Below are 25,847 nucleotides of genomic sequence, written 5' to 3'. Positions count from 1 at the left end.
CAATTTGTTGATTGACAGTTTGATTTCTTTATCCTTCACCTTTCCAATAGTTGAAAAGACCACAAATTCGCGAGGCGACATTGACTGACACAGATTGATTTACAATAATTATTATATTACGAAACTCCGACTCTGATCTGAACCTATGTAATATAAACTAATCTACTATATATAACACACTCTAGTATTTTTTAAAAATGTATTATTTACATATGACTACTGTAAGTTGTAACCAAGAATGCAATTAATAAGAATGAAGTAAAAAGTCAAAAAAATTGCTAAATTATTTTTTATTTAATTAAGATAATACTAATTACATATATTATTTCACAATATTCTATATACGATCGTGTTTTACATAATATTGTATAAATAGAGTAGAGCTTTTAACAAGAACTTATGTCAGGGAGAGAGCCTTGGCAGTGGTTCTTCCAACCATACCAAGCGTTGAATCCATGGCGCTTGAAGATCTTTTTGGCGCAGGTTGCAGCTTTTGTGATGTCGTTGGTTGTCACCTCTGGAAAGGAATTTATAATGACATTATTTAAAGTAACGCCCAATTTAAATCGGAACATTAACCATGTAGGAAAGCAAATTTATGTTAATGGAAGAACTAGTTCTTATACAGTACACTGAGAAAATTCTGTGCCAATGTAAAAAGAAATAGCGCCTAAAGAAATGTTTATCAATATCTATAATTTAAGTTACTGACTAGCATAGGTTATTCTCGTATTTTTACAGAAGGGTTTCTTTAATAAGTCAAAGTCGTAAACACATAAGAAACTTTCAAATGGTACAATAAAAAGCCAGTCCTACCGATACCGAACCAATGGATATATTATATGTTACGTCTCTTAAACATGTGACGAAAGCCATAATACAAAGTGATGGTTAGTGAGTCATGGCGGAAGAGTAGGAGATTTAACTGCGTGTTACGGAGTCGCTAAGAAATGAGACTTAGAGCGAAAATTTAAATATTGGTCACGTCCTATCTCCCGACCTTAAAGATAATAGCAATATTGAGTGAGAACGAGCCGTCTCCCACGATTTAGTGACGCTAAATTAATAATATGTGTGATGTTCAATTACATTTATCAGAGCAACATGGACAACCTATACATATAGTGCCTGGGCACTGGATTGGTTTATGGGAATGGGGGTTTGAAGGATAAGTATTATTCTTAAAATGTAGGTACTAATGACACTTACGCGCACATGTAACATTGCAGTCTTTTCCGGCAGTGTTACTATTGCTGCACCAGTACTTGTCGTTAATTTGGAAGAGACCGTAGTCCCTAGAACCATTCTTGTTCACTTTTCCCACTTTGGCTGTGTTACGGCTACTCTCGTTTTCAACAAGACACACCCCTGAAGCATAAATAAGATCGATTAATCTTTCACATAACATAGACTCTTATTGAAAAAAATCAAAATCATTTATTCATATAGGTAACACAATGTACACTTATGAACGTCAAAAAAGAAATGTATATGCCAGCCAGCCAGTTCTTTAATCAAGGGCGTAGAACGGAAGGGAAGATGTAAAAATAATAAAAAACTACTTACAATCCCTCAGTTTATTTTCTGGAAAGCCTTGATTCCTTAATTCGCGCACCAATTGACATCTTGTAAACGTAACGGCTTCTGCTCCGAACAGAGCGGCAAGTGCAAAAATGAATACTGCTAACTTCATACTTGTGTTCTGTACTCTTGACCAAAGGCGTATGAAGAATAACCGATGTATGGAGGTATATATACCACGCTCTGGGATGTTAACGTAAAAGGGGATTCCTAGGGCTTATCGTACGTGTAATTAATGTCGATAGCGCTGACCATTAATTATAAATAATGTATAATTTTTAGTAGGCCTTTTTGCACAAAAAATAAAAGAGTACCATCTTAAAGTAAAATTGTTTTAAGCTTTTTGCATTTATATTCGGAATCAATAACCATAACTTCTTCCGGATAAAACTAAGGCAATAGTAGGAAGTCGATGATAGTTTGTTAAGACTTATAACCCATAACCTACCAAACCTATTGAAAATTCTTTTGGTTTTAAGTTAAGTAAACCTTTATACATAGAGCTGTGTTGGCCTAGTGGCTTCAGCTTGCGACTCTCATCCCTGGGGTCGTAGGTTCGGTCCCAGTGGTCCCAGCCATTAAACATTAGCTCGAACGGTGAAGGAAAACTTGGTGAGGAAACCGGCTTGCCTTAGACCCAAAAAGTCGACGGCGTGCGTCAGGCACAGAATGCTGATCTCCTACTTGCCTATATTCGATTAACAAATGATCATGATCATCATGAACAGATACAGCGGCCCAGACCTAAAAACGTTGTAGTGCCATTGACTTATTTATTTTTTTAAACCTTCATACAATATTGCCTAGTTCATTACACCCTAAGTAAAACTGTATAATTAGCATAATTACAATTTTCAATTCAAATATTCAGCCCTCATAACTCATTCACGGGGAATTCCCAACATATTTATCAATAATGTTGATAACTTTGCGTTTTTATGTTCTCGTTGACCTAATGAACTGTATATCACCAGACACATTCTGCATCCGTTTTACTGATTTTTAGCATCATCATCATCAACCCGTAACAATTAATGCACAGGACAATTCAGATTTCGTACTTATTGAAGTATTTTCTTTACACAAAGGAAAATAATGTATTTGTTCAATCTAGCCGAGATTACGACGTTAGTAATGGATAATATTGTTTCATTTATAGTATTGTTTTATGAAATCAAGCGTAATATAGAAAAAATGCACGACGTTAATACGTACACGTACGTAAAACGTAATATACAATAATAGTGTTTAGGTATTTCGTAGGTAAATTAATTGGATAAGCAATGTTCACTTTTACATGTACTTTCATAAAGGTATGTTATATTTAACTGCATATAACAATAATTTTGTAATGCGTTGATAACGCTCAGGTCAACAAGCGATAAGATTTGCTTAACGAAGGGGCAATATTACTTAAGATAAAATGAAATAAGAATAAAAAGAAATACTATTACAAAATCTAAATTGAAATTTAAAGTTAATACTAAACCTGCTTGAACTTGTAACAATGATTTCTTTACAACATACTGGAAGTGTAAATAGTTTAAATATACATTTTGTTTTAATTGTCCGTTGTAGTATGTGAGTGTGAAGTCAGAACACTCGATTATAACGTTAATAAAAGTGCGTAGTATACGCTGAAGCAAAAAAAATAGTGTAGGTCAATAAAATGAATGTAAAAAGATTTTTTACTTACTTCGACATAAGGTTTACTCGCATAACTAACCTTTTTTTGAAATTTTCCAAAGTCATGGTAGAGCTGTAGTTAAAGTTAAAGTTACGGGTTTAATTTATTATTTCTTAATTGACGGTCATAAGTGTACGTAGTCGTTCCCAAAGTTCTGTCATAAATGGAAATAATGATAAAAACAAAAGTACTGACGAAACAAAAGCATAAAATTACTCGAAATGATCTCCCTTATTTTTAATACAGGCCCTTAAGCGCCGCTGCCAGTCGTCTATCGCAGCACGCACCATATTCATGTCGATTTTAGTGACTGATTTTTTTAATGACGACCTCTCCAAATTTTTATGGGGGGTTATGACCCGTAATAGGACACTCCTAACCAGACCATTACTAAGAATGGATGATGTCCATGTTGCACCCTCGGAACTTTTTTTCCAGCTTCTTCAGAACTCCTACCGTACACTCTATCATTTATTGCACTTCTCTTCATTATCGATTTTTTTCTCACAAATCAGCAAAGCAGACACCCATCTGCAAAGCCATCAACTTCTGTTTTCGGACAGGATTTCTTTCTATCCGCGCCGTGATAACTTTGATTACTGCTGGTGTTCTTGAGGAGTGGTGTTCTTGTCCTCAACACTGCAGACTTCATTGTACCTATCAATAGTACGGTACACAAACCGAAGCGTTATATTCAAATTTTTGAGCAACTTGAAAATGGTACTCGGCGAGTGCCCACAGCGTTGCAACGCAATAACAACTATTCGGTTTTCTTTCAATGTCGACTCCATCGTGAACAATTACGGAAAGTGATGGTTTTTTGTTTTAAAACCAGTCAAATATTCAAAAATAGAATGCAATATTTTTTTTATAAAATCATGTTCGTAATTTAAAAATAATGTGCCAGTGACAGAACTTTAGGAGTTGGTCCTACAGTTGTATTACCTAAATGAATAAATTATTTTGACTTTGACTTTAAACCCTTGAGTTTCAAATTTTTATATAGCTATAAGTAGATAAAACTAGCATTCATCCTAATACGTGTACGTACTACACTCACAAGTCAATTACAAGACGTATAAAAAAGGTTTTCTTATTTAAAGGTATTTAATTTAAAAAAAACACTGTTAATTTACACATTAGGTATACTAAGACCGAGTAACACTAACTCGTATCTAAAAGTACATAGGAATATAATCTGAAAGAAATAAATTAATAAACACAATTCTTCTACGTCCATTTAGCATCGGGCGGTAGCAGTTCTTTCTTGAATTTAATATTGAGTTTAATAAAAGCCAGAGCACCTGTCATCATGGCAGTGTCAACGACGGATTAAATTAAACATTATGATGGCACGTTTGTCCCACATACTTAAGTCTTGTTATAAAGCTTTGTTCGAATTTTTTAATCTAAAACTGATTTTTTATACGTTTATTAAATTACTTGTTGTTTTATAGTCTTCCTAGATTTAAAGTATTTTACGTGTATAGCGCGGTCAACCATATAAACTCTTCAGCTTTATTTAAACTAGGGCTGTCCCGGGCCCCATTGCAATGCGGACAAAGCTACGCTGTTACCGTGTCCTGCCTCGTGCGATTTTTGGTGGCGCCGTGGGGTTTTAGTTGTATGCACAGTAGCGAGTCCCACATAACCATCCACCACAAGGCAGTCGTGCCCCATTGCAAGACTTCAAAGGCATTTAATGACAGCAGCAAGTATACTAATGAAAATTGAGAATTTGAAGCACCAATTGTGCCAAAAAACTTGGCGAGGTCATAAACAACCGTATATTAGTGTGTACGTATACATGGTGACGTCCCCAACGTTTCTTATTTCCTAGAATGATTCAAAGTCTACTGGACGAATTGAGAACGTGTAATGCATACAATATTCGCAATAACAATATTTACGTTTGCTTATTTTATTAATAGTCTTTTTACCACTATTCGTACCTACAGAGGAACGTGTTTAATCATGGTAGGAACGTCTCGGCGAAAGCGAAAATTTTCACAACTTACATTACATACACCTTACCTTACCATGACTTTTTTTCTAGTCTTGCGGGTGAATCATAGTTAAAACTCATGTTCAAAATATTTTTTTAACGGTGAGCCGTCACAACGTAGTTATAGTATACTCGTCGCCGCTTACTGTTACCACTTACGTTTTGGCCCGTTTTAAATTCTTTTGTTTGATACCAAGGTAGATGCAGTTGGCAGTTGCCGAGGCCAGAGGCGTTTGAGTTTTAGGAACTATCGAAACATATATTACTGTAGTTGTACCTAGTCTTTAGCAAGATAAAGAAGAAACTTAAGATATATTATATATATTGTTACATTGATAGATGTATTATATTATATTATCATTTATTTATGATACAAGGAAACTTAATAAATAACTCGTATGTGAATTTCATGTAAACTTAGATTTAATTTCAACTCCAAATGTCTTCAACGCTTCCATTAATTCTTCAGAGAGTGATGTGATCTGAAGAGAAATTTGAACAGTTAAATATAATTGGGAATATACCTAATAAAATAATATTATAATTGCAAAAGATAATTGATAAAATGGAAAAAATGCAATGAGATCTCATCGTAATATCAAAAAAGGCATGACTACTGGAAGTACTAAAAACTCGTTTTAATAGGCATTATTTTAGCTTTTAAAATTATTAATTACAAGACATACTTGTCTTATTAACTGCTCTTTGATGTTAGCCGGTTCTTGCTGATATAAGGATTCATTCTGTTTGTCATTTGTCATATCCTCTTCTATCTTCTTAAACTGTGACATCTCTTTCTGTGCCTTATCCTTCCATTCTTTTCTTCTCTCATCGAGCTCATGCACTTCCCTATAATTTATAAAATATACAATTGTATATATGAACTATGAGATTAGTTTAAGCGAATAGGTGATTGCCGATGGAAGTCCTAGTAGCGGTAAGGATAACTCTTTATTGAATTAAGGAAATAACAAGCAGTTAAATTGACCTCTCCATGAAAGCTATAATCTGTTGCCTCATTTCGTGATCGTTTTGTCTCTTGTTCTTCGCGTCGCGCCTTGCCACAGATATCTCCGAGAGCTGAGACATCAGCTCCGACAATTCTGAGCTCAAAATCTTTAGTTCTCCCTCTTCACTATCTGCATCGAAGTCACCCGTTTCAGATTCCCTGTAATGAAACGGCTTATGGTAATGTCATACAAAAATTATGTTTGTCCAACTGAGAGCCAATCTCTAATTATTTTCGATAGTCAAAATACATTTTGTTAAAAATGTAATTATTGTGTAAGTATAGACTCACCTCAACCTTTCCACGATTATCATGATCTCTTGCAAGCACTCATTTGCACTTTCAAATATCTGTTTGATTGTTTGCAAATTCATCAGTCTGTTTTCTTTTTGGGTGAGTGCTTCTGACTGCGTATTGCACAATTTCTCAGCGTCTGCCATTTCTTGAGCCATCTTTTTCTCTTGCTCCTTAATATTGTCGGCATCTAGTACTATCTGTGCTTTGCATTTTTCTATATCAACAACTAATGCATCCCTCTGAGATGTTAGTTGTTCAACAAATTTCTGCTCTTTTTGATTTTTCTGCAATATTGGCTGGAGTTCAATGCTCTCAGAGTTAAGAGCTGCCTTTTCTCTTCTTAATTCTTCTTCTAAGGCTACTATTTCTTTTTCCATCTGTAAAAATTGTGTTAATATGTATATTCCTTAATTCCCGTTTTGGTTACATAAAAAACATATAGTTAAATATTTGAATTAAAAAAAACTGAAGACAAGTAGAGTACTTTTTGCATTCTCTGCTCTCTTTCTCCCTTTTCCATAGCATGATTGTTAAGACTCTGTATCACTTCATTTCTATAATCCTCCAAGCGTGAAATCTGAAAAATATTATATTATAGGATTTAAATATTTTAGTATTAAATGTGATGTCATGTACCTATTTAATAGGATAAGATTTCCAAATGGAAATAACAGATACCTTTTCTTGATTTCCTAAAATTTCATCTTCATATGGCTGTAATGTATCCATCTGTTGCTCAATAAATAACAAATAATTGAAAAGGTACATAAGTATTGCGAATGATGTTTGTGGTGTCGGTTGCAAAAGAGATAATAGAGTGACATCAGTTTGCAATGTTTGAGGCTTTATCATTATATAGTTAATTATCTTTGTTACATTAATTATTGGTATTAGATCCCAATAATAACTGGTGTTTTCAGTTCTCTCTTCTTCAGGAGGTGGCTGAAAATAATAAGAATTATTTCAGTGTGTATCAATATTAGAGTGCCTAATCATGAAATTTGAATTATGTTATTAACTCCAACACAACTACCATACTACAAATGTATAACTAATATATTAATTACCGAAAAAAAACGAAATAAGAATTATAACTATTATTGACGATTACTAAGCTATATGTACCTACGTAGACTTAAAATTTTATGTTAAGATATCAACACTTCAAAACTCATACCTTTACCAGCACTTCTGAATCAATATCTAATCTTTTAAACATTAACAATATACAGTTAACAACAGATTGAGGTTGTTTCAAATTATTAGCTGTTATAGTATTCGCAGGAAACATTGTATTCCACATCTCAATAAACTTGTCATACGTAAAAGCTGTAAAAAATATATTTGAAACATAACTTCAATGAAGCCTTAAAAATAGTAATAAATAATAACAAAGCATTTATTAAACTTACGTTGAGCCATTTTTGAGAAATTTACAGGAACACGGTAAAAAACAATTGTAATTGACAAAATAAAGCAAATTATGCAGTAAAATAACAAAATTATTAGTTGTATCTAACTTTATTTTTCTGTAATCCTAATTTAATTGTGGTTTTATTATAAACATCATAAAAATGCAGCTGAGCAACGATTCGTTAAATTTTTGAACTTCTACAAGTTTTAAAGTCACAAACGAACTTTAATTTTTTTTTAATCCATTGTGTACATATACATTACACAAAGTCACAGATAAAAAAATATAAAATTCTGTTTAAAATTTATGAATTTTGTTTTGCCAACATTATGTAAAATAAAATCATAACTATCGAGTGACAATAAAAACATTTAATAGCAATTAAAACACCTAATTTCGATAACCATAGTGTAAATTTTTACATTACTAATGTAGTATAACTGTCATAGTCAATTAGTTTGTCATAACACAAACGTCACCAAAGTTTGTGCTTGTACTTGTAAAATCGGCTTTCGTGGCTACATTTAAAAATATAAAACTATATTAAATATAAGTTTTCTTTGTTATGCGGTAAAATAGTTTTTTTTTCGAAAATGAGAATTACTAACATAAGACGTGGAAGAATTTATCGTGTGGGTGGCTTATGCGCAATTCTAGTAATGGTATTGTATGCTCTTCAAAAATACGTTCGAGCGAACGTTTCAAATGATACTAATGAGATATTGGATATAAATTCAGCTGCTGGGTTTTATAAATCTCACAAGGAAGTATACCCCACTTTAAAAACGGGTAAGGTGTAATAATATTAACTACACGATGTTCTAAAAAATAAGTACAGTTATATGGTCTAGACCGGCGTCTATTATGTTTTGTCACCAGCAATATTATAGTTATTCTAGATTCAACAATGTATCAATTCTTAGTTGAATGAAATATAATAGTTATCTATCTATTAATAGTATCTTATATCTTTGTAGTTATTTTATTTCTATAATATCAATTTCAATGGTTCCTAGTAGTCATTATCAGTTGAAACTTGTTTCATGTTATTATAATCTAATTGTAATAATATCACAATTAATTTTAAGTATCAAAGTTGTTCATATAGTTATTAAAAATGTTCAGGGCTGAATTCCTTTTATAATTTTTCCATGAATAAATTAATTGATAATATTTTTCTGCAGTGGAAAGAAGTTATTATTTTCATAAAATCATCCAAAATGGTTGTTATTATCTGTTAATTCCTGATTTATATTTATTAATTTTAGAGCTAGGTAATTTTGAGCCTAAAATAAAGAAGAATGTGAAAGGGCCTGGTGAGGGTGGGGAGCCCTATCACATGTCTCAGGACAGGGCAAATGACATTGCCGAGTCTGAAAGTGACTATGGGATGAATATTGCTGCTTCAGATGATATAGCAATGAACCGGTATGATCAAAATTATTATTTTACTCATATAGGAGTAATTCAATTCCATTCAACAGAAATCTTGATCATCATTTATTGATAGATTTTACACTTTTGTAATCATATGTTGCTCTTTTGTGTATAATGAACATTATCAAAGTAAATTTGATTTATATTACGTTCTATTGTTTTATAGAACTGTACCTGATACAAGATTGGATGAGTGTAAATATTGGCATTATCCTGAAGAATTGCCATCAACCTCAGTCATTATAGTGTTCCATAATGAAGGCTTCTCTGTTCTTATGAGAACGGTTCACTCAGTAATAGACCGCTCCCCACCAAATATTCTTCATGAAATTGTATTGGTAAGTGATAATTAAAAAAAAAGTATTTTTTCACAATTTCAGATTTTAATGTTTATTTTTCAAGTGTTTATTGAAACAATATCTAATTACAACAATACATTTATTGACAACCTTATGATGATATTTTTAAACATACAACCAGAAGGTTGCCTAAAAGATTCAGTCACAAAATATTGTAAACAATCGAAAACACAAACTATATAAAACACTAATGTCTGTACTAACAGTTTGATAAAAATCTTAACAAATTCTTCTATTACATATACAGGTTGATGATTTCTCTGACAAAGACAATTTAAAAATGAACCTGGAGGTCTACATCAGACGTTGGAATGGTAAAGTGCGTTTGATTAGAAATTCCCAAAGAGAGGGGCTGATTAGAACTAGATCTAGGGGTGCACAAGAAGCCACAGGCGATGTCATCGTATTTCTGGATGCACATTGTGAAGTTAATGTCAACTGGCTACCACCATTACTAGCACCTATATACAGAGACTATAGAATTATGACCGTACCTGTCATAGATGGTGTAGACCACAGGACCTTTGAATATAGACCAGTCTACCAACATGGCACAAATTACAGAGGAATATTTGAGTGGGGAATGTTGTATAAAGAAAACGAAGTGCCAGACAGAGAAGCGAGTCTTCACAAACATAAGTCTGAACCATATAAGAGTCCGACTCACGCTGGGGGTCTTTTCGCAATTAACAGAAGGTATTTCCTCGAAATTGGAGCATATGATCCAGGATTACTGGTATGGGGGGGAGAAAATTTCGAATTGAGTTTCAAAATATGGCAGTGCGGAGGAAGCATCGAATGGGTACCGTGCTCGCGGGTGGGTCACGTGTATCGGGCGTTCATGCCCTACTCCTTCGGAAACTTAGCGAAGAACCGGAAAGGATCGCTAATCACAATAAACTATAAAAGAGTTATAGAAACCTGGTTCGACGAGGAACATAAAGAATACTTCTACACGAGAGAACCCATGGCCAGATTTTTGGATATGGGTGATATCACCGACCAAATCGCTTTAAGAGATAAGTTGAAGTGCAAAAGCTTTAGCTGGTTTATGGAGAATGTGGCGTATGACGTGTACGACAAGTTCCCGAGGTTGCCGAAGAATACACATTGGGGAATGGTCAAAAATAAGGCGACTGGTGTTTGTCTGGATACTATGGGGAAAGCGGCTCCTGCTTATATAGGTAAGCTATCAATACACTCTTGAACGGTTACCTACACCTCGTGTCACTTAAACACACTTTATACACAGAACAGAACAGCCGACACTCAGTAATGGTAATGATCTAATTTGTTTATATAGGGTGAATAATTCTTATTAAAATTACAAAAATATTACACCTATATCTTTTTCATAATTTTCACTAGATTGGTACTGCTGAGTCCTTGTGTTACACATGCTATTCGTAATAATAATACTGAAAAGTGACCCTGTAACTGACAAGTTTTGGCGCATTTAATAAGTATTCTGAAAAGGTGGCCACACATGGCCCTGAGTGACTCTAATGTCTTTCTAGGATCTAAAAAACAAAAACAACAATTGTGAAATAGTAGGAATTTATTAGACAGTGCAGATTACATTCAGAGAGAGGAATTTTGACCGTGTATTGTAAAATGATTTGTTTTTTATACAATCAATTATTTCAGTATTGAGGTGTAGATTTTTTCGAATGTTAAAAAGAATTAGTAAAAAAATAAAAATTTCTTGTATTAACGCAAAATAAATATAACTCTGCAGGGATTGAACTTAAGGACCTCCCGTAGAACATTTTTTTGCAGCTGAGGACCCCATCTATCCCCTAGTTGCCTTTCATCCACGACTTTTTGTCCAACCTGTTTATACCTATTCTGTTAAAAATAATAGTTATAGCATCAGTAACATCGGTAACGGAAGTATTATTGAAATTAGCAATATAATATAATAGTTGACAAATATAGACACAACTGTCGAAATAAAATATTGATTCAACTGAGTTGATTGACTACTCATGCTTTTTGCTCACAATTTATGCATTATATATTATGCACAGCCATCTGAATTGTACAATAAGTAGCTTCTATACAAATAAAAACATTCCTAAAACACTTATTGTTTATAAATTTTGGCTAATTCTGTTAGATTGAAAACGAATGATGCTCATAAAATACGAAAAAAATCTATAATTTCGTGTTACACTTTTGTCATGTTACCTCTCATATTTATATTTAAAATAACAGATTTCAGAAACTTTGTGATCAGTAGTAGTGATTATTTGCATAGTTTAGTTCCCAACGACTGTTAAAAAACTTGTCGAGCACACATAAGTGACAGAAATATGTTGTATTCCCACACCATCACCGTAAGAAGAAAGATCGGTTCTTGCATAAATACAATTTGTTTTAGTATATTTTATATTGCAGGTACATCCTCCTGCCACGGCGCCGGTAATAACCAATTATTCAGGTTAAACGAAGCCGGTCAATTAGGTGTGGGGGAGAGATGTGTGGAAGCCGACTCGGACAGTGTCAAACAGGCCATTTGCAGACTCGGCACTGTCGACGGGCCGTGGAGGTGAGGCTCGCGTTAAAGATATCACAAGTGCGATAATCGATGCTTAAAACGCAATTTATGAATTCCAGATACGACGAAGAACATAAGCAAATAGTGCATCGCCTGCACAGCCACTGCCTCACCCTTCAGCCTCACTCGCGGACTCTGGGGCTGGCTCCTTGCGACGCCAACAATACCTATCAACAGTGGACCATCTCTCACAAGAAACCCAACTGGTGACGGCGGTCGTAGTGTTTGACGTAAGATTGCTCATGTCGGCTGTTGTAAATGCGAAAGTCAATGTCAGTGGTGATGTCCGTTTGCGATATACTTAAAAATGTCAGTTTTGACGAGGATTAGTGATCGGATCCCGTGCGAAGTCGTGACGGGTCGCCAGTATAGGACTAATGATACGAGTTAAAACTTTATAGAACGAACCTTTGGAATTTGTTTTTTTATCATTTTTAATTCCGCCCTACTCCCCTGGGGTGATACGTGGTGAGGTTTAAGACTATTAATGGACAGACCCTTATATGAAGCATAATTGTTTACTGCCATTTAAATTAAATCGTAATGGAAGAATGTACATTTGTATCTATTTATAATTTTGTGGTCAATGAACTTTGTACCATTCAATATGCAAGGAAATACTCTCGCATTTACAACATAAGTTAGGAATATCATCAGATGTGTTGTTCGTTGAGAAGTGTCTTTAACGCGATGTGTTCGTTATGTTACTTTTTAGTGGTAAAAATAAGTATAGAAAAAAATCTCTTCATGTACGATAAAACCTGACGAAATTAAATGAGAATTAAATAAATGACGTTATATTGCTATCTAGTTATAATTTACCTTTCAAATTATTTCCGCCTTCATTCTCTCAGAATTAGTAAGTTATATAGTGAATTCCCTATTTATTCGGACAATAGATGAATGATGATTCCACCTAGATTCAAATATGTACTTAATTATATCAGTATTACTTTTAATATTAGGGTCATTCACCTACGCAAACCTCAGCTGTTTACCTATAGGTGTTCATTGTTGAATATTGTTTAGTCAATATTTCAAAAATAAATATTTGTTACATGATATAGCATACTATGGAACTTTTTTAACTTCCAACAGCTTCCTTTTTCCAAATGACTTTGATTAGATTATTATGATTTTTCTTATATTTATAAGAGGTCGCTTTTGAGAATTACAGATCACACATTGATACATTTTTCCTCACATTTGACCCAAATCAATTTTACACATATATACATTTTATTTATATGTATGATAATATTACTATGAGAGTATTTGGCTTGTAAATTTTACTATTTCAAATCTCATCTGGTTATTTCAGAAGAACTTGTAATATTTCGCTGCCAGTCACGTGAACCCAATCTCTATTCTATGACAGCCACTACTATAAGATATGTCTAATTATGCAGCCATTTGATAAGTTTTTTTAATATAAAATATGTAAATATAATTTATTCACTTACCTAATAATTAACAAATACTCTTTCCAGCTTTTCAATTAAATTTGTCAGAAATTGTACCTTTCTTTGTACACTGACACTTAAGACATTGCCCAAAAGTTTTATGTATAGATTTTCCACAAAAACTTTCATATTTAAGTAATGCTATACTTTTATTTCTGACATCAAATATGTTGATGTTCCAATGTTCTCACTTCTGTGTACTTTAGATAATATAAATATTAGATGTAAGCACTGTGATGTTATTTGAATTTTATGTATTTTCTATTACAGTAGAAATAAACTCTTATACATTGTTAAAGGAACTTTAATTTGTTACCCGAACACAATGCAATATATTAATGGAATTGCTATTCATTAATAAACATTATTCAATGATAATTCATTAATTAAAATAGCATATAATATATAAAATCATTTTATTTGTCATTAGTTGATTTAATAAAGCTAACTAAGATTAACAAGGCTGTTACAACAAATTTTCTACATCTACTCATATGAAACTACCAAATTAGCTGTTAAGACTCAAGCACCTCGAAATAAAAATGCATTTATAAATTATAGTATTAATTTGTATCAAAGAAGCAAAAAAGGGAGGCATCAGCTGTTACTTTGTTAATGAAAATATACTGAGGGCAGCTCGGACCACAGTTCTGTCCAATTAGAAATACGTCGGGTTGACTCTAATATTGACCAATTTGGAGATGGTACATCTGGAGCCAGCCAATTGAAGTCATCTAAAGTATTCCAATTATTACTGTTTTTATCCAAAGATGACATGCTGAAATGCTTTTCTAAATTGTCATAATTGAAGTTATATGGAGCCGCCCGTATTTGTGTACAATCTTCAATAATTCCTTTGCTCGTTACGTGTAAGTATATGTCACATTTAGTCGAAGTGTGCATACGAAGCTGTTGACAGGCAGTCACAATTTTACAATTATTGCATTTATCCACAAACACAGATGAAGTCACTGGACCCGAAAGAATAATGCAGCTCTCCAAATTTGTCAAATGTAAAGTTGCCATAACCCCACACAAAACTACAGTACAATTCTTTAAATTACGTAATGCCACATCTCTCTGATACAGCTCTTCATTGCCTATAGATAAAACTTCATTTTCCTTGGAATCGAAACCAAATAATTTTTCATCCCATTTATTACTGTCAATTTTACCAGTTCCATCATTTTCATCCAGGGAATCTTGCTTTCCTGTGTGAGATTTGGGCAATTTTTTTCTTGAAAACCCAAACTTCTTCCGGGGAACATATCTGTCTTCCAGTTCATAACATTTGGTTTGCAGGTTTTGGACAATACCAAGATATTTACGCAAATTAAATTCTTTAAGAAAAAAGGATGAAGTGACAACAAATTTTTGCAATTCATTAACTTCTCTTTTAATATTATCAAAGTGGGCTGGTAGAATTGTTATTTCCAAAGTGGGGACTTGGGAAAGTAAATGCTCGACAATTTCTGCACGAATTTTAAATGCTCCTGAAAAATATTCTTCATTTTCATTTGATGCATCTACATCCTCCTTTGCTTTGTGTGCTTTTTGTAGTTTCTCAATACGCTGTGCTTCCCTTCTACTGAGCCTTTCTAAAACAGCCGATTTTTCATTCATTTTCCCTTTTTTAATAATTCATTCACTTTCTTAGATATGTCCGAGTCTGGGTTTAGGGCTTCTTGAAGAACTGACACAGTGTCTCGACTGACTTGTCTTGCAGTTGTATGTTTTGAGTCTTTATCAAACTAAAATATTGAATAAATATTAATTAACAAACCAACAAATTATTGACATAGATAATGATATTTAATGAAATTGTTCTAATCTACATATTATTAGAATTAAGCTTAAAGGTTATCTATTGATCAAACATGATGATAATGTAAATTTTCATTATGTTTTACTTTAAATTAATGATGATTTTAACAACCTTGACCACTGATTTTGATACTGTGTATAAATTAGTAGTAACCACAAACATAGAGATTATCCTAGAAAAACAAAATATAGCCCTGATGTTCATTAAGAATACCACAACAAATAAATTTTAAAACAAAAATATCCTCTGATGTAAACAAAGAAATTTCAATGATTGTTTAGTTCATTCCAAATAAATAAAGACAACACAAATTATGTTAAAAATATAAATAAATAACACAAAGTTATAACAAAAAATCAGTGACCAAACAAAGATAATTAAAATTTAATGACCTGCTTAATTAAGTCATCATCAGGTTTGACAAATGTGAAGAGGCCATAACTGATTGTGCCAATGGAGATAATCCAGAAGAGAGACCTAGCAGCAATATTCATCTCACCAGTTATAGTTTCCCTTCGTTTTCCCAAATTTTCTTGTCCTGTTCTCTAGTTTTTAACCCACCCACAGTTTCACCCACGGAATAGTAACCCTCTATTATCCAATTGTAATTTTTGTACATATACAAACGAAAATCTGGAAAGAAACATGTAAATATAATTTTTCTACAATTTATTGAAATATAAAAAAAACATATTGGGAGCTGACACAGATACGAATGTCGCCCTATCGACCCATTCTTCATGTCATGCAAATTGAAATAAAGTCATAAAACACATGATATCAACATTATCTTATTGTTCTTTAATCATAAAAAGTTCAAAAACTCACCTCTTTCAGTATTTAATTTGTACCAGAGCCCGTAAGTAACAGCTACACCGGCAACTTCAAAGACTATTATACTAGCCGCAGCTGCACCAAAAATACGTCTTAACTTTGATTTAGGTTTGTTAGGAAGCATAATATGATTAAACAAAACCGTACAATAATAATTTTTACGTATCAAAACTCATGGAAAATCACGAGAAAGAAAAGAATCAATCAAATTGTTAATCAAATCACAAAATGAAAATGTCGAAGGAATAAGGATGTTTAAAATTTGATGACGTAAGGTAACCACAGACTTAAAAAGACTTAAAAAATTAGTCTGAAATGTATTTTAATTATGCTATTTTACAGATTACTAATATACTTATTTTAAACATCTTTGAAACTGTTATAACTAAACTTTTATTTTATTTATTTATTATTTCGACATTACCTTAATATATAAATATAAGTATTTTAAATATATATAATAAAAACTTAAATAAATAATAATAGCTAATAATGAGAAGATATAACGGAGAAAAAAAAAGCCGAGTCAAGTTTTCCTAGCAATTCCATTATAATATATCTATGTACACATATAATTACCTAAAATATATATAAATATAATATACAAAGTTATGTAATAATATGAGTTATAATTATTATAAGAGTATTCCCATTTTATGAAAGTTAATATTGACCAGTGTATATGTAATATATCTATACCAATATCCTACGTCATTGATTCTTGGCAACCTAGTTATGGCGGAAGAGAGCTAGGCAGATAAAATATGCGTTATGCCTTGGAAAAGTAATTTTCGTGGCAAACCAAAAGAAAAATGGGACTCTCGTAATAAATACACAATATAAGAATGAAAAATCAAGTCTGGTTGCCTATTATCAGAACGTGAGAGGCCTTAAAACGAAATTACTAAAATTCAGAACGAACCTTATAACGCTTATCGGTTTCCAATTGGTCGCTATAACAGAAACAATTCGGTATAGTTCTGTATGTGACGTTAAAGTCATTGATGGTGACTGGTCTATTATTCGTAGTGACCGTGGGCGTCCTGGAGGGGGTGTTATGCTTTTGTCAAAAGCACCCTTACATTTGACGCGTTTACCAGAATATGAAAGCAGCGAAGTTGAAGATATTTGGGTTATGTTTAATTTTATGTGCCAGTACATTTCTATTGTGTTGTCTATTTACCACCTTCTACTCCTGACAAATATATATCCTTCATATAAACTGGTTTGATAATGTAATAAATATTAGTTAGTTGGTAATAGTAAAAAGATTTTAATATTAGGAGTTTTCTGTTTTTATAGCTGTAGTGACAGTTATCATCCACCCTTGAAAGTAACTCTTAATTACAATTTCTACCAACCTGCGTAAACCCTGCATGAACCATCGAATATTACTAAAATAACTGAATGTTACTTTAATGAAGAAATTTTTTATTCTAAAAGACGTAGACTGCAGAGAATTACTTGCTACTGATGATACTGATGAAGCGGTGGGACATTTTAATAACATTCTAAATAGCTCTTTTGATCATTGTTTTCCTAGAAAACAATCAAAAGTTACCTAACCAAAGGGTAAACGTGTATATTTTAGTAATCATTCCTAAATTAAGAACTAAAGCGCAGCTCTATTGGCACTGGAAGTTTCTAATGATAATAACGCGCATTTAGAATTTAAACGTCTTAGGGCTCATTCAGACGAACGGCACGTGCAAACTGCAAGCGTCGACGGCAGGCGTCAACGTTTCGGCGGCAGCCGTCGATGGGTTTTTACGCTTGCAGTTGTTGCGTGCTACGTAACTAATATAGACAGAGAGCCAGTTGCAAAATGGCTTCCGATGAAGAAACACTGTTATTGCTTCTACTTCGCCGTCGTCGCCGACAAAAGCGAAGAAGACAGTCACGTTCATTATGGGTTGAAGAAATATTGATGTACAGAGAACAAGATGGAAACTTATTTACACTCTATCACATACATACACGTTTGCGAAGAAACGAAAATAAATTTTTCAATTATTTTCGAATGTCAACTGCTTCTTTTGATGAGCTAACAAACATTTTGAAAGCTTCAATATCTCGTCGAGATACCGTAATGCGGAAAAGCATATCAGCTGAGCAAAGAATCGCCATCACATTAAGGTAAGAGGTTTTTATATTTAAAAAAAGAAACTTTAAGAATATTTCTTTATTGAGATTTGGCAACATTTTTTACCGTTTCATAGTTAACAGTATAACAGTTAAATAGTTAAATCAGATCTTATACTCCTTTCATTATTATGCTTTGTCTTCACTGAAACAATTGTGTCTGAATCCAAAGATAACAAGCTATCATCAGCTTCAAGTTGACTCTGTGTTATCGTGGAGTAGCCGGAGAAGTTATAATAATGACTTGTCGAAGGCACTGTATTTGGAACAGACTCGTTATAAGAATGACTTGTCGAAGGCACTGTATTTGGAACAGACTCGTTATAAGAATGATTTGTCGAAATCACTGTATTTGGAACAGACTCGAGAGATGGTAAGCTTTCATTAGTTGAGAGTTGACTTTCAGGTCTTACATGATATGTAGTATTAAAGTGGCCCGAGTTGCTTTATGTCGAATATCTCCTTCGAGGGATTGAAAGGGCCTTATATTGCTTTATAACTTTCATCACTTCTAATTTTGCATCTAATTTCCATTCCGCTGAAATTTTTTTGAAGTCACTTACTAGGGACAGTAGAAATAACTTGTCTTCATCTAAAGGAGGTGAAGAACCTCTCTCATCTTTACCAACTTTATCATTAATTTCTTAGTAAATTTTAAAATCAAAGCATCTTCACCATCATTTTGGCGTTTCCGCTGTCTTTTTTGGTCACGCTCTTCATCGATTGATTGAACTGGTAGCGAATTTGTCTGAGATGGAGAATCAAAGTTTGAAAAACTCTGACCCTTGTCTTCTGTGATATATTTCAAAAAAAGTAATTGGTTATACTGTTTTACTGTAGACGCTGCGGAACCACTTTTCTTCTTCAAGGTTCAACAATATCTGGTGTAGCCGTCTCTCAAAGTTTTCCATTTAGATTGTACTTGTATACCTTAAAAGATATGATAAATTAGTATGTAGTTACTGCAGTCATCTTCAATGACACACGAGGTTGGCAAAAAACCTAAGCAATTCCCACAGTATGCACAGTAAAATATGTTTATGATAACTGCCTTTATTTTCAGGTTTTTAGCAACTGGCTGTTCATTTGAAGATCTACAGTATGCATATAGATGCGGATCTTCCACTATAAGCCACATAATAAAAGATGTCTGCCAAAAAGTATGGATAAATATGAGAGATTTTGCCACAACATATAACAGAAGAAAGTTGTAAAAAGATTGCTGATAAATTTGAAAGACATGCTCAATTTCTTAACTGTATAGGCGCTGTTGATGGCAAGCATATAATAATATAATATAGTGACTATAAATGTATATTTTTGACATTGGTTGTTACGGACGACATTCGGATTCAACTATTTTTGAAGACACTATATTTTTCACAAAGCTACAAGAACAATCGCTTAACGCAATTTTGGCAATATATTAATTCTCTTAGAAACCCAAAAGAATTGCATACTCTGGGTATGCAATTCTTTATGTTGAATATTATGGTTGTGACGCGGCAGAGGCATTTGCTAGTCACTTTAAGTCAGTATTTCTGGCAGAACGCCCGCAACTAAATCCAGCAACTGCCAATCCTAACCCAAATGCATACGCTATTCATAAGTTTCAAAATAGAAATTATTATGCGTAGTGTAAATAAACTAAAATCTAAAGCGACTCCGGGTCCAGATATGATTCTTGCTTATATAATTAAAGGAACTGCAGACTATCAAACTTTAAAATTTATTTAAAAACCAAATTGTATTTGAAATATTAAAAAAGTAAATTATTAGTAGTATTATGTATTAGTGCGGATTTTATGTACGGAATATTACACCGTCAAGATTTCTGCCATCACGGTGAATGCACTCTTCAAAGCGGACTAGCGAATTTGCAAAGACACGTCGCATTATGCCAACTGATAGTGCTCTCACTTCTGTCGTTATTTTATTTATTAACACTTCGTTGCAATACAATATAAAACTTGAACATATTTAAATAAAAAAGGAGGGAATCTGGCGGTTAAATCGCATATACAAAAGGCAAGAAAAAATTGCAAATTGGATTCCAAATTTCTTGATTAACCAGAACGCTTTCCTTTTTATCGACCGTACTTACACTGTACTGTTGAGTAGAGACCCTAGGCAGTAGGATTCAAGTGCTCAGGCGCTAATAAAATAATTATTTTGGTAGATAGATAGTAGTTTCCTAGCTGAACGAATAGGTATCGCAATCGGAACAAACTTTTAAAATTTGTTTTAATTTTCTATTGTAAATACTGTACAATAGAAACAGTATTTTTTTATTTAATTTTCTATTTTTTTAAGAATAATCTTTTACAATTTTTCATTTGCAATATTTTATTTTAAGCTCAAGAATCTTCCTCTTGGTTACAAGGTTCTTCACAAGCTTGTAATTCACTGTCTTCATAATTTTCTTGACAGTATCTGGATACTTCTTTATCTGCATACGACGGTCCCTATGAAAATTAGAAAAAGATTACGTCAGATTGTTATGGTATGGGTATGTTACGTTGCATATTGCTTGGGATGAAGCTTATATTCTATATTATCACTTAAATATGATTGACCCATTGTCATGCACGAAGTTCATCTGAATTTCTAGATAAATTTTTAAACTAAAGGACAAAGAAGAATCTCTGACGGAATCTTACATTTTCCACATACTTTCCAACAGCAACGCCATCTACAAGGTGATAGCGGAACCTGCTCTGGAATCCTTGTAGTTTGTTGTCTATGCACTCCCCTTCACACGGCAACCAATCCTCCCATTCCGTCATCGGACAATCTGGAGACGAATCGGGGTCCACGGATATTGATACTTCCCTGAATGAAATGCTGACTTAAAAAAATATTTGGAAAAATTCTAATCCAATCAAAAACATTTCTTACACTGGAGGAGGCGTAGTAGGTTGATTATTGTTAATTTCTTTATATTCATGTTCTTCTGAAACAAGAAAACCTTAATATTTATCAAATTTTATAGAAATATACGAGATATCATAGAATAAAACAAGAAAAATTTAGCAAATTTCATTGAAAATAAATATGGTATTAATAAACATCTACGAATTGGGGTCCAGAACATATATATGTACCTTGTATGTGCGGATCAGATGATTCTTCAGAGTCGCATAGTTTTGGGTAAGTTCTGGTAAGTTCGAAAATTAGTCTGGCAAAAGGTTTTATCTGTTCCTTTGGTATTTCCTTGTTAATCGGCGCTATCGATATCGGTTGTGGGGGCATAGTGTCATCGTTTGATGCCTTAAATAATTAGGAATAATTCTTATTTAAGTAATCTCCTTCCCCTTGAAAGCATTACACGGCAGTCATCTATTACTTAGGAGAGTGATTAAATAGTTTGATAGCCATGGTGTAACATTTTTTTTTAATACAACATGGTGCAACATTGGAGATACAGGCAAGTTTCTTTAAATCTTTTGAATGATTTTGAATACTTTTTTACTGTCATAACTGCTTCTAGGATATATAAATTTGGGACTGACCGTAAACAAATAATATTTAGTATTATACCTATTAATTAAATATTATACCGTCTTTTTATAAAACATAAACAACTGGAATGAAATATAAAAAACAGGTGCAGGACAATGAACACAAAATATTTAATTAATATCAATATAAACTTTACATTCGTTTCGGATTTCATATTATTTACTTACCATTAATATCACAAAAATTACATATGTAACGCCTAAAGTTCTTTAAAATCCGTTAATTTTGCATAAGAAAGGCTACTAGGGTAAGAAAAAGGTGTTAAGACCCACTGGGTCACTAAAAATATGTTACCTCAAATGTAGTACCACTATCCGTCCCAGCATCCAACGGGTAAAGATTTAAGGTCAAATTCGGTGCCCATGTACCTGTCACAGCATCACACAGTTCCATATTGGACACGCCGAGGAACCAATCTGGTGACGGCAGGATGGCTGTCACCAGTGACACTCTATGGTGCTGACGAGTTACTCTGAATGACGTTGTTGTTACCATGTCCGGTTTCGAACGGCCTGAACCCTTTATTACGGTACGGACTGAAGAGCCTAGCTAGAATCGAATATAAGCAGTTGTCATGTTTTTATTGTAGCTCAAAGGATACAATTATTTATATACAAAACTAGTTTCATGACCCATGGACCCGGCGAGAATTGGGGATGCCTTGAGATTTCAGTGCTGTAGTGGGATGAGTTCACTAGACGACACTACACTGTATTGATGGGTTATTTAAAAAAATAACTTAACCTGTGATAATATTTCCATTTCCAGTTTTGTAGTGTTTCCTTGTTCCGCTAACATTTTCAGTCCTGCACTTGCTTCTGAGTGTATTTTATATATGTTAAAACTTTTACTATGGGAAGCACCGACAACATCACTGAATCGGGCAAATTCCTGTGTCTTTGGGAACATGCCTGGATGTGTATTATACGACCAAATACCGTCAAATGTTAGCTAAAAAGCGAGTATTTTTAATAATATATTACTCTTAAAACACAGGTATTTAAATTATTAGAATATGATTTCATTTTTATGGACGACGACGCTCGCCCACGCTATTCTGGCGACGTAGAAGTGTACATCCAAAAAGTTGAGCTCCAGCTTCAATCCAAACTAAATCCAATCTAAACAACCAATCCAAATCGTTTGGATTGACCAGCCTAGAGTCCTGATCTCAGTCCAATTGATCATGTCTGGGATGTTCTAAACTCTAAAGAGACGAGTAAAATCATCAAAACATCAGTATATATTATAAAAATGTTAATATTTATAAAAATGCAAGAATTCACTTCACGTGCATTCATTTACGTGATTATAAGTTTACAGACTACGTCCGAATTGAGTATCAGTTTTAACTGAAACAGACCCTACAACGTAAATTCCTTAGGTTTTCGTTTATCTTGCAAAAGAGTTTATACAACAGTAGTTTCAATGTGAAGAAGGTTCTAAAAAGTTTAAATTAGTCTTACTGTTAATATTAAGTATTTTATTATAATAAAACCTAGTGAAACAGAGTTAAGTTTTGCATTGTAGAGGAAATAATCATAATCTATCTATCTATATCACCTTACCAAATATCTCGCATCTTCACAAGCCTGACAATTATCATTTTCAACAGGCTGCATGTCCTCCATGTTACGCCTATCCTCACACACTCTCTTTGACAAGGGACCGTCGGAATTATACCACACATCTTGTTTTACCGCCAATACTGCGTATATTGTAACGCATTTGTTATCTTTCGCTGGTGCTATCCACACAGCCTATGAAATGTAATAATGGAACATGTTTATTTTTCTCTCTTGATGCTATATGCAACTGTAGCTGTCAAAGTCAATAGTCTTGTGTCGTATTCGCACATCAATTACATTGACAGATTTTTTTATAAACAATTTAAGGACGTGTCACTGTGGTTTACAAATATATATTATAGCTAACTTCTAATATGAGTAGTGTTGGCCTAATGGTTTCAGCGTGCGACTCTCATTCCTCAGGTTGTAGAAACCTGGCTATGTGAGCTCGCTCTTAATAATAATAATCAATGGCGCTACAACCTGTTTAGGTCTGGGCCTCAAATTTCTGTATCTGTTTCATCATTCATTTGTAAATTGAAAAGGCAAGTAGGTGATCCGCCTTCTGTACCTGATGCACGCCGTCGACTTTTTGGGTTTAGACCCAATGAGAAAACCGCGATGTTTTCATTCACCGTTCGAGCGAATGTTAAATGCGCACATAGAAAGAAAATCCATTGTTGCACAGCCGGAGATCGAACCTACGACCTCAAGGAAGGACGAGCGTCGCACGCTGAAGCCACTAGGCCAACACTGCTCTAGCCGAGCTCGCTCTTATCGAGAAGAAAAACTTAGTGAGGAAATTCAATGGCGCGTGTCAGGCACAAACGGCTGATCACCTATTTGCGTGTAATAAAAACAAATGATCATGAAACACATACAAAAATCTGAGTTTTTTACTTGGCTTAGAAACAGCTGTGTTCCTACATACCTCTATCGACTTTTTTGGTTTAATATCCGACTGTATAACCGAATTTTTACACGGACTAGGCACAGAGGGTGCATCTGGCGATACTTTAATGGCCCCGGGATCCAATAAAATAGGTTTCCTTGGGTTCTTCTCGTTGTATTTGGTGTCTTCCCGAGCGGATATGGTAAAGGCTATGAAAGTCGATACACCGTCGTTTGAGTAAAGACGAACTGAAATTTAAGACTATTATTCTGATTTAACAATAAAGAATACAAAAACACAACCATAAGTCCACACAGTCAGTCTGAGCAAGTCGTTCTGGATACCCAAAACTTTAAATTTCAATACTGCTTACCTTTTATCTTATTTTTTTTGCACTGACTATAACTTACACTCTCTTTGATCGTAACGGTACAAAGAGATTAATGTCAGGTATTTTTTGTGTACGTTTTTTCAAGTTGTAACAAATTTTTTCACCATATACCCGGTGATTAGTTTTGGCATTTGGTGAATTTTATGAGTTTTAGGAGTTTTTTTTATTTCCCCGTAAAATACATTCATAACTTGACTTTGACTTTCATGCACTTATTTATTTTACATGTTTATTCACTTAATATTACAAGACATTAATTTAGTGACTCCAAAACCACACACAGTTTATGGAGACGCTGCTTTATGCCCCACTTAATAAAATTGTATTTTAAATTTCTTTATTAATTATGAAAATATGTACTATACAAACCTGTGTACTGATGCCTTGGTATGTACATATCATCATTTATGCCTATAATATCGATTTTAAATCGATTGTCTGGAGGCAAAGGTTCGGTCTTAGTGCCTAAGGGACGTCGATTGCAACCAATCTCACTTTCGTAACATTCGTAGCGATTGAGAGCGAAAATTAAAACTATGAAACCTGTACACAGAAGTAATTCATATTAAATTCATATACTTAGAATTGTTATAAATAGAATTTAAACTGTTTTTGGTCAAACCTCCATATACATGAATCAGACGGTATTATTATCTTTGACAATTCTCGATAAATTATAGGGTAACGTTAAAGCGATGACATGTTGCAAAATCGTTAATATAGGTTTCAATGAAAATTACTCACCAGTAATTTTAAACATTGTCCACATTCTATTTCAACGATGAGACCATGTTCCACAATTGTGATGCAACAACTGAATTCGGTTTAATTTGTTTTAATCGAGATGAATTAACACCATCG

The 25,847-nt window shown here is 33.5% G+C and overlaps 5 protein-coding genes and 1 pseudogene across 8 annotated transcripts; 2 read left to right on the top strand and 4 right to left on the bottom strand.

Annotated features, from left to right (window-relative positions):
• Positions 1-272: 272 nt before the first annotated feature.
• LOC123708889 (lysozyme-like) lies at positions 273-1,730 on the bottom strand. Its single transcript, XM_045659886.1, has 3 exons — positions 1,567-1,730; positions 1,210-1,368; positions 273-517 (listed from the first exon to the last, which is right to left on the bottom strand). Exons 1-3 carry the CDS (start codon positions 1,691-1,693, stop codon positions 387-389), a joined length of 417 nt encoding a protein of 138 aa, XP_045515842.1. The 5' UTR covers positions 1,694-1,730; the 3' UTR covers positions 273-386.
• Positions 1,731-5,630: 3,900 nt separating this feature from the next.
• Positions 5,631-8,217, bottom strand: LOC123708294 (golgin subfamily A member 6-like protein 22). Its single transcript, XM_045658955.1, has 8 exons — positions 7,992-8,217; positions 7,757-7,908; positions 7,258-7,521; positions 7,064-7,156; positions 6,574-6,956; positions 6,262-6,441; positions 5,960-6,122; positions 5,631-5,755 (listed from the first exon to the last, which is right to left on the bottom strand). Exons 1-8 carry the CDS (start codon positions 7,999-8,001, stop codon positions 5,681-5,683), a joined length of 1,320 nt encoding a protein of 439 aa, XP_045514911.1. The 5' UTR covers positions 8,002-8,217; the 3' UTR covers positions 5,631-5,680.
• A 255-nt stretch (positions 8,218-8,472) lies between these two features.
• Positions 8,473-14,082, top strand: LOC123709065 (N-acetylgalactosaminyltransferase 7). Of its 2 annotated transcripts, XM_045660163.1 has the most exons (7): positions 8,473-8,782; positions 9,262-9,421; positions 9,597-9,768; positions 10,037-10,973; positions 12,190-12,340; positions 12,409-12,579; positions 13,671-14,082. In XM_045660163.1, the coding sequence occupies exons 1-6, from the start codon at positions 8,587-8,589 to the stop codon at positions 12,557-12,559; spliced, it is 1,767 nt and encodes a 588-aa protein (XP_045516119.1). In that variant the 5' UTR covers positions 8,473-8,586; the 3' UTR covers positions 12,560-12,579; positions 13,671-14,082. The 2 variants fall into 2 exon arrangements, with proteins under 2 accessions (XP_045516119.1, XP_045516118.1); XM_045660162.1 differs by lacking the exon at positions 13,671-14,082 and having other exon boundaries at positions 12,409-13,153.
• A 129-nt stretch (positions 14,083-14,211) lies between these two features.
• Positions 14,212-16,731, bottom strand: LOC123709068 (tubulin-specific chaperone C). Of its 2 annotated transcripts, XM_045660167.1 has the most exons (4): positions 16,466-16,731; positions 16,030-16,270; positions 15,473-15,563; positions 14,212-15,413 (listed from the first exon to the last, which is right to left on the bottom strand). In XM_045660167.1, exons 2-4 carry the CDS (start codon positions 16,129-16,131, stop codon positions 14,425-14,427), a joined length of 1,182 nt encoding a protein of 393 aa, XP_045516123.1. In that variant the 5' UTR covers positions 16,132-16,270; positions 16,466-16,731; the 3' UTR covers positions 14,212-14,424. The 2 variants fall into 2 exon arrangements, with proteins under 2 accessions (XP_045516123.1, XP_045516122.1); XM_045660166.1 differs by having other exon boundaries at positions 14,212-15,563; positions 16,137-16,270; positions 16,466-16,728.
• Positions 16,732-18,180: 1,449 nt separating this feature from the next.
• On the top strand, positions 18,181-20,829 carry LOC123709069 (annotated as a pseudogene).
• Positions 20,830-20,916: 87 nt separating this feature from the next.
• Positions 20,917-25,793, bottom strand: LOC123709066 (spondin-2-like). 2 transcript variants are annotated; one of them, XM_045660164.1, is made up of 10 exons: positions 25,731-25,793; positions 25,356-25,529; positions 24,635-24,843; positions 23,704-23,895; positions 22,880-23,086; positions 22,430-22,684; positions 21,718-21,883; positions 21,512-21,566; positions 21,274-21,445; positions 20,917-21,078 (listed from the first exon to the last, which is right to left on the bottom strand). In XM_045660164.1, exons 1-10 carry the CDS (start codon positions 25,753-25,755, stop codon positions 20,971-20,973), a joined length of 1,563 nt encoding a protein of 520 aa, XP_045516120.1. In that variant the 5' UTR covers positions 25,756-25,793; the 3' UTR covers positions 20,917-20,970. The 2 variants fall into 2 exon arrangements, with proteins under 2 accessions (XP_045516120.1, XP_045516121.1); XM_045660165.1 differs by having other exon boundaries at positions 21,512-21,563.
• Between the last annotated feature and the right edge of the window lie 54 nt (positions 25,794-25,847).

This window comes from Pieris brassicae, chromosome 4, assembly GCF_905147105.1.
Source record: "Pieris brassicae chromosome 4, ilPieBrab1.1, whole genome shotgun sequence".
Taxonomy (NCBI): Eukaryota; Metazoa; Arthropoda; class Insecta; order Lepidoptera; family Pieridae; genus Pieris; species Pieris brassicae.
This window is presented reverse-complemented; position numbering and strand designations above follow the sequence as displayed.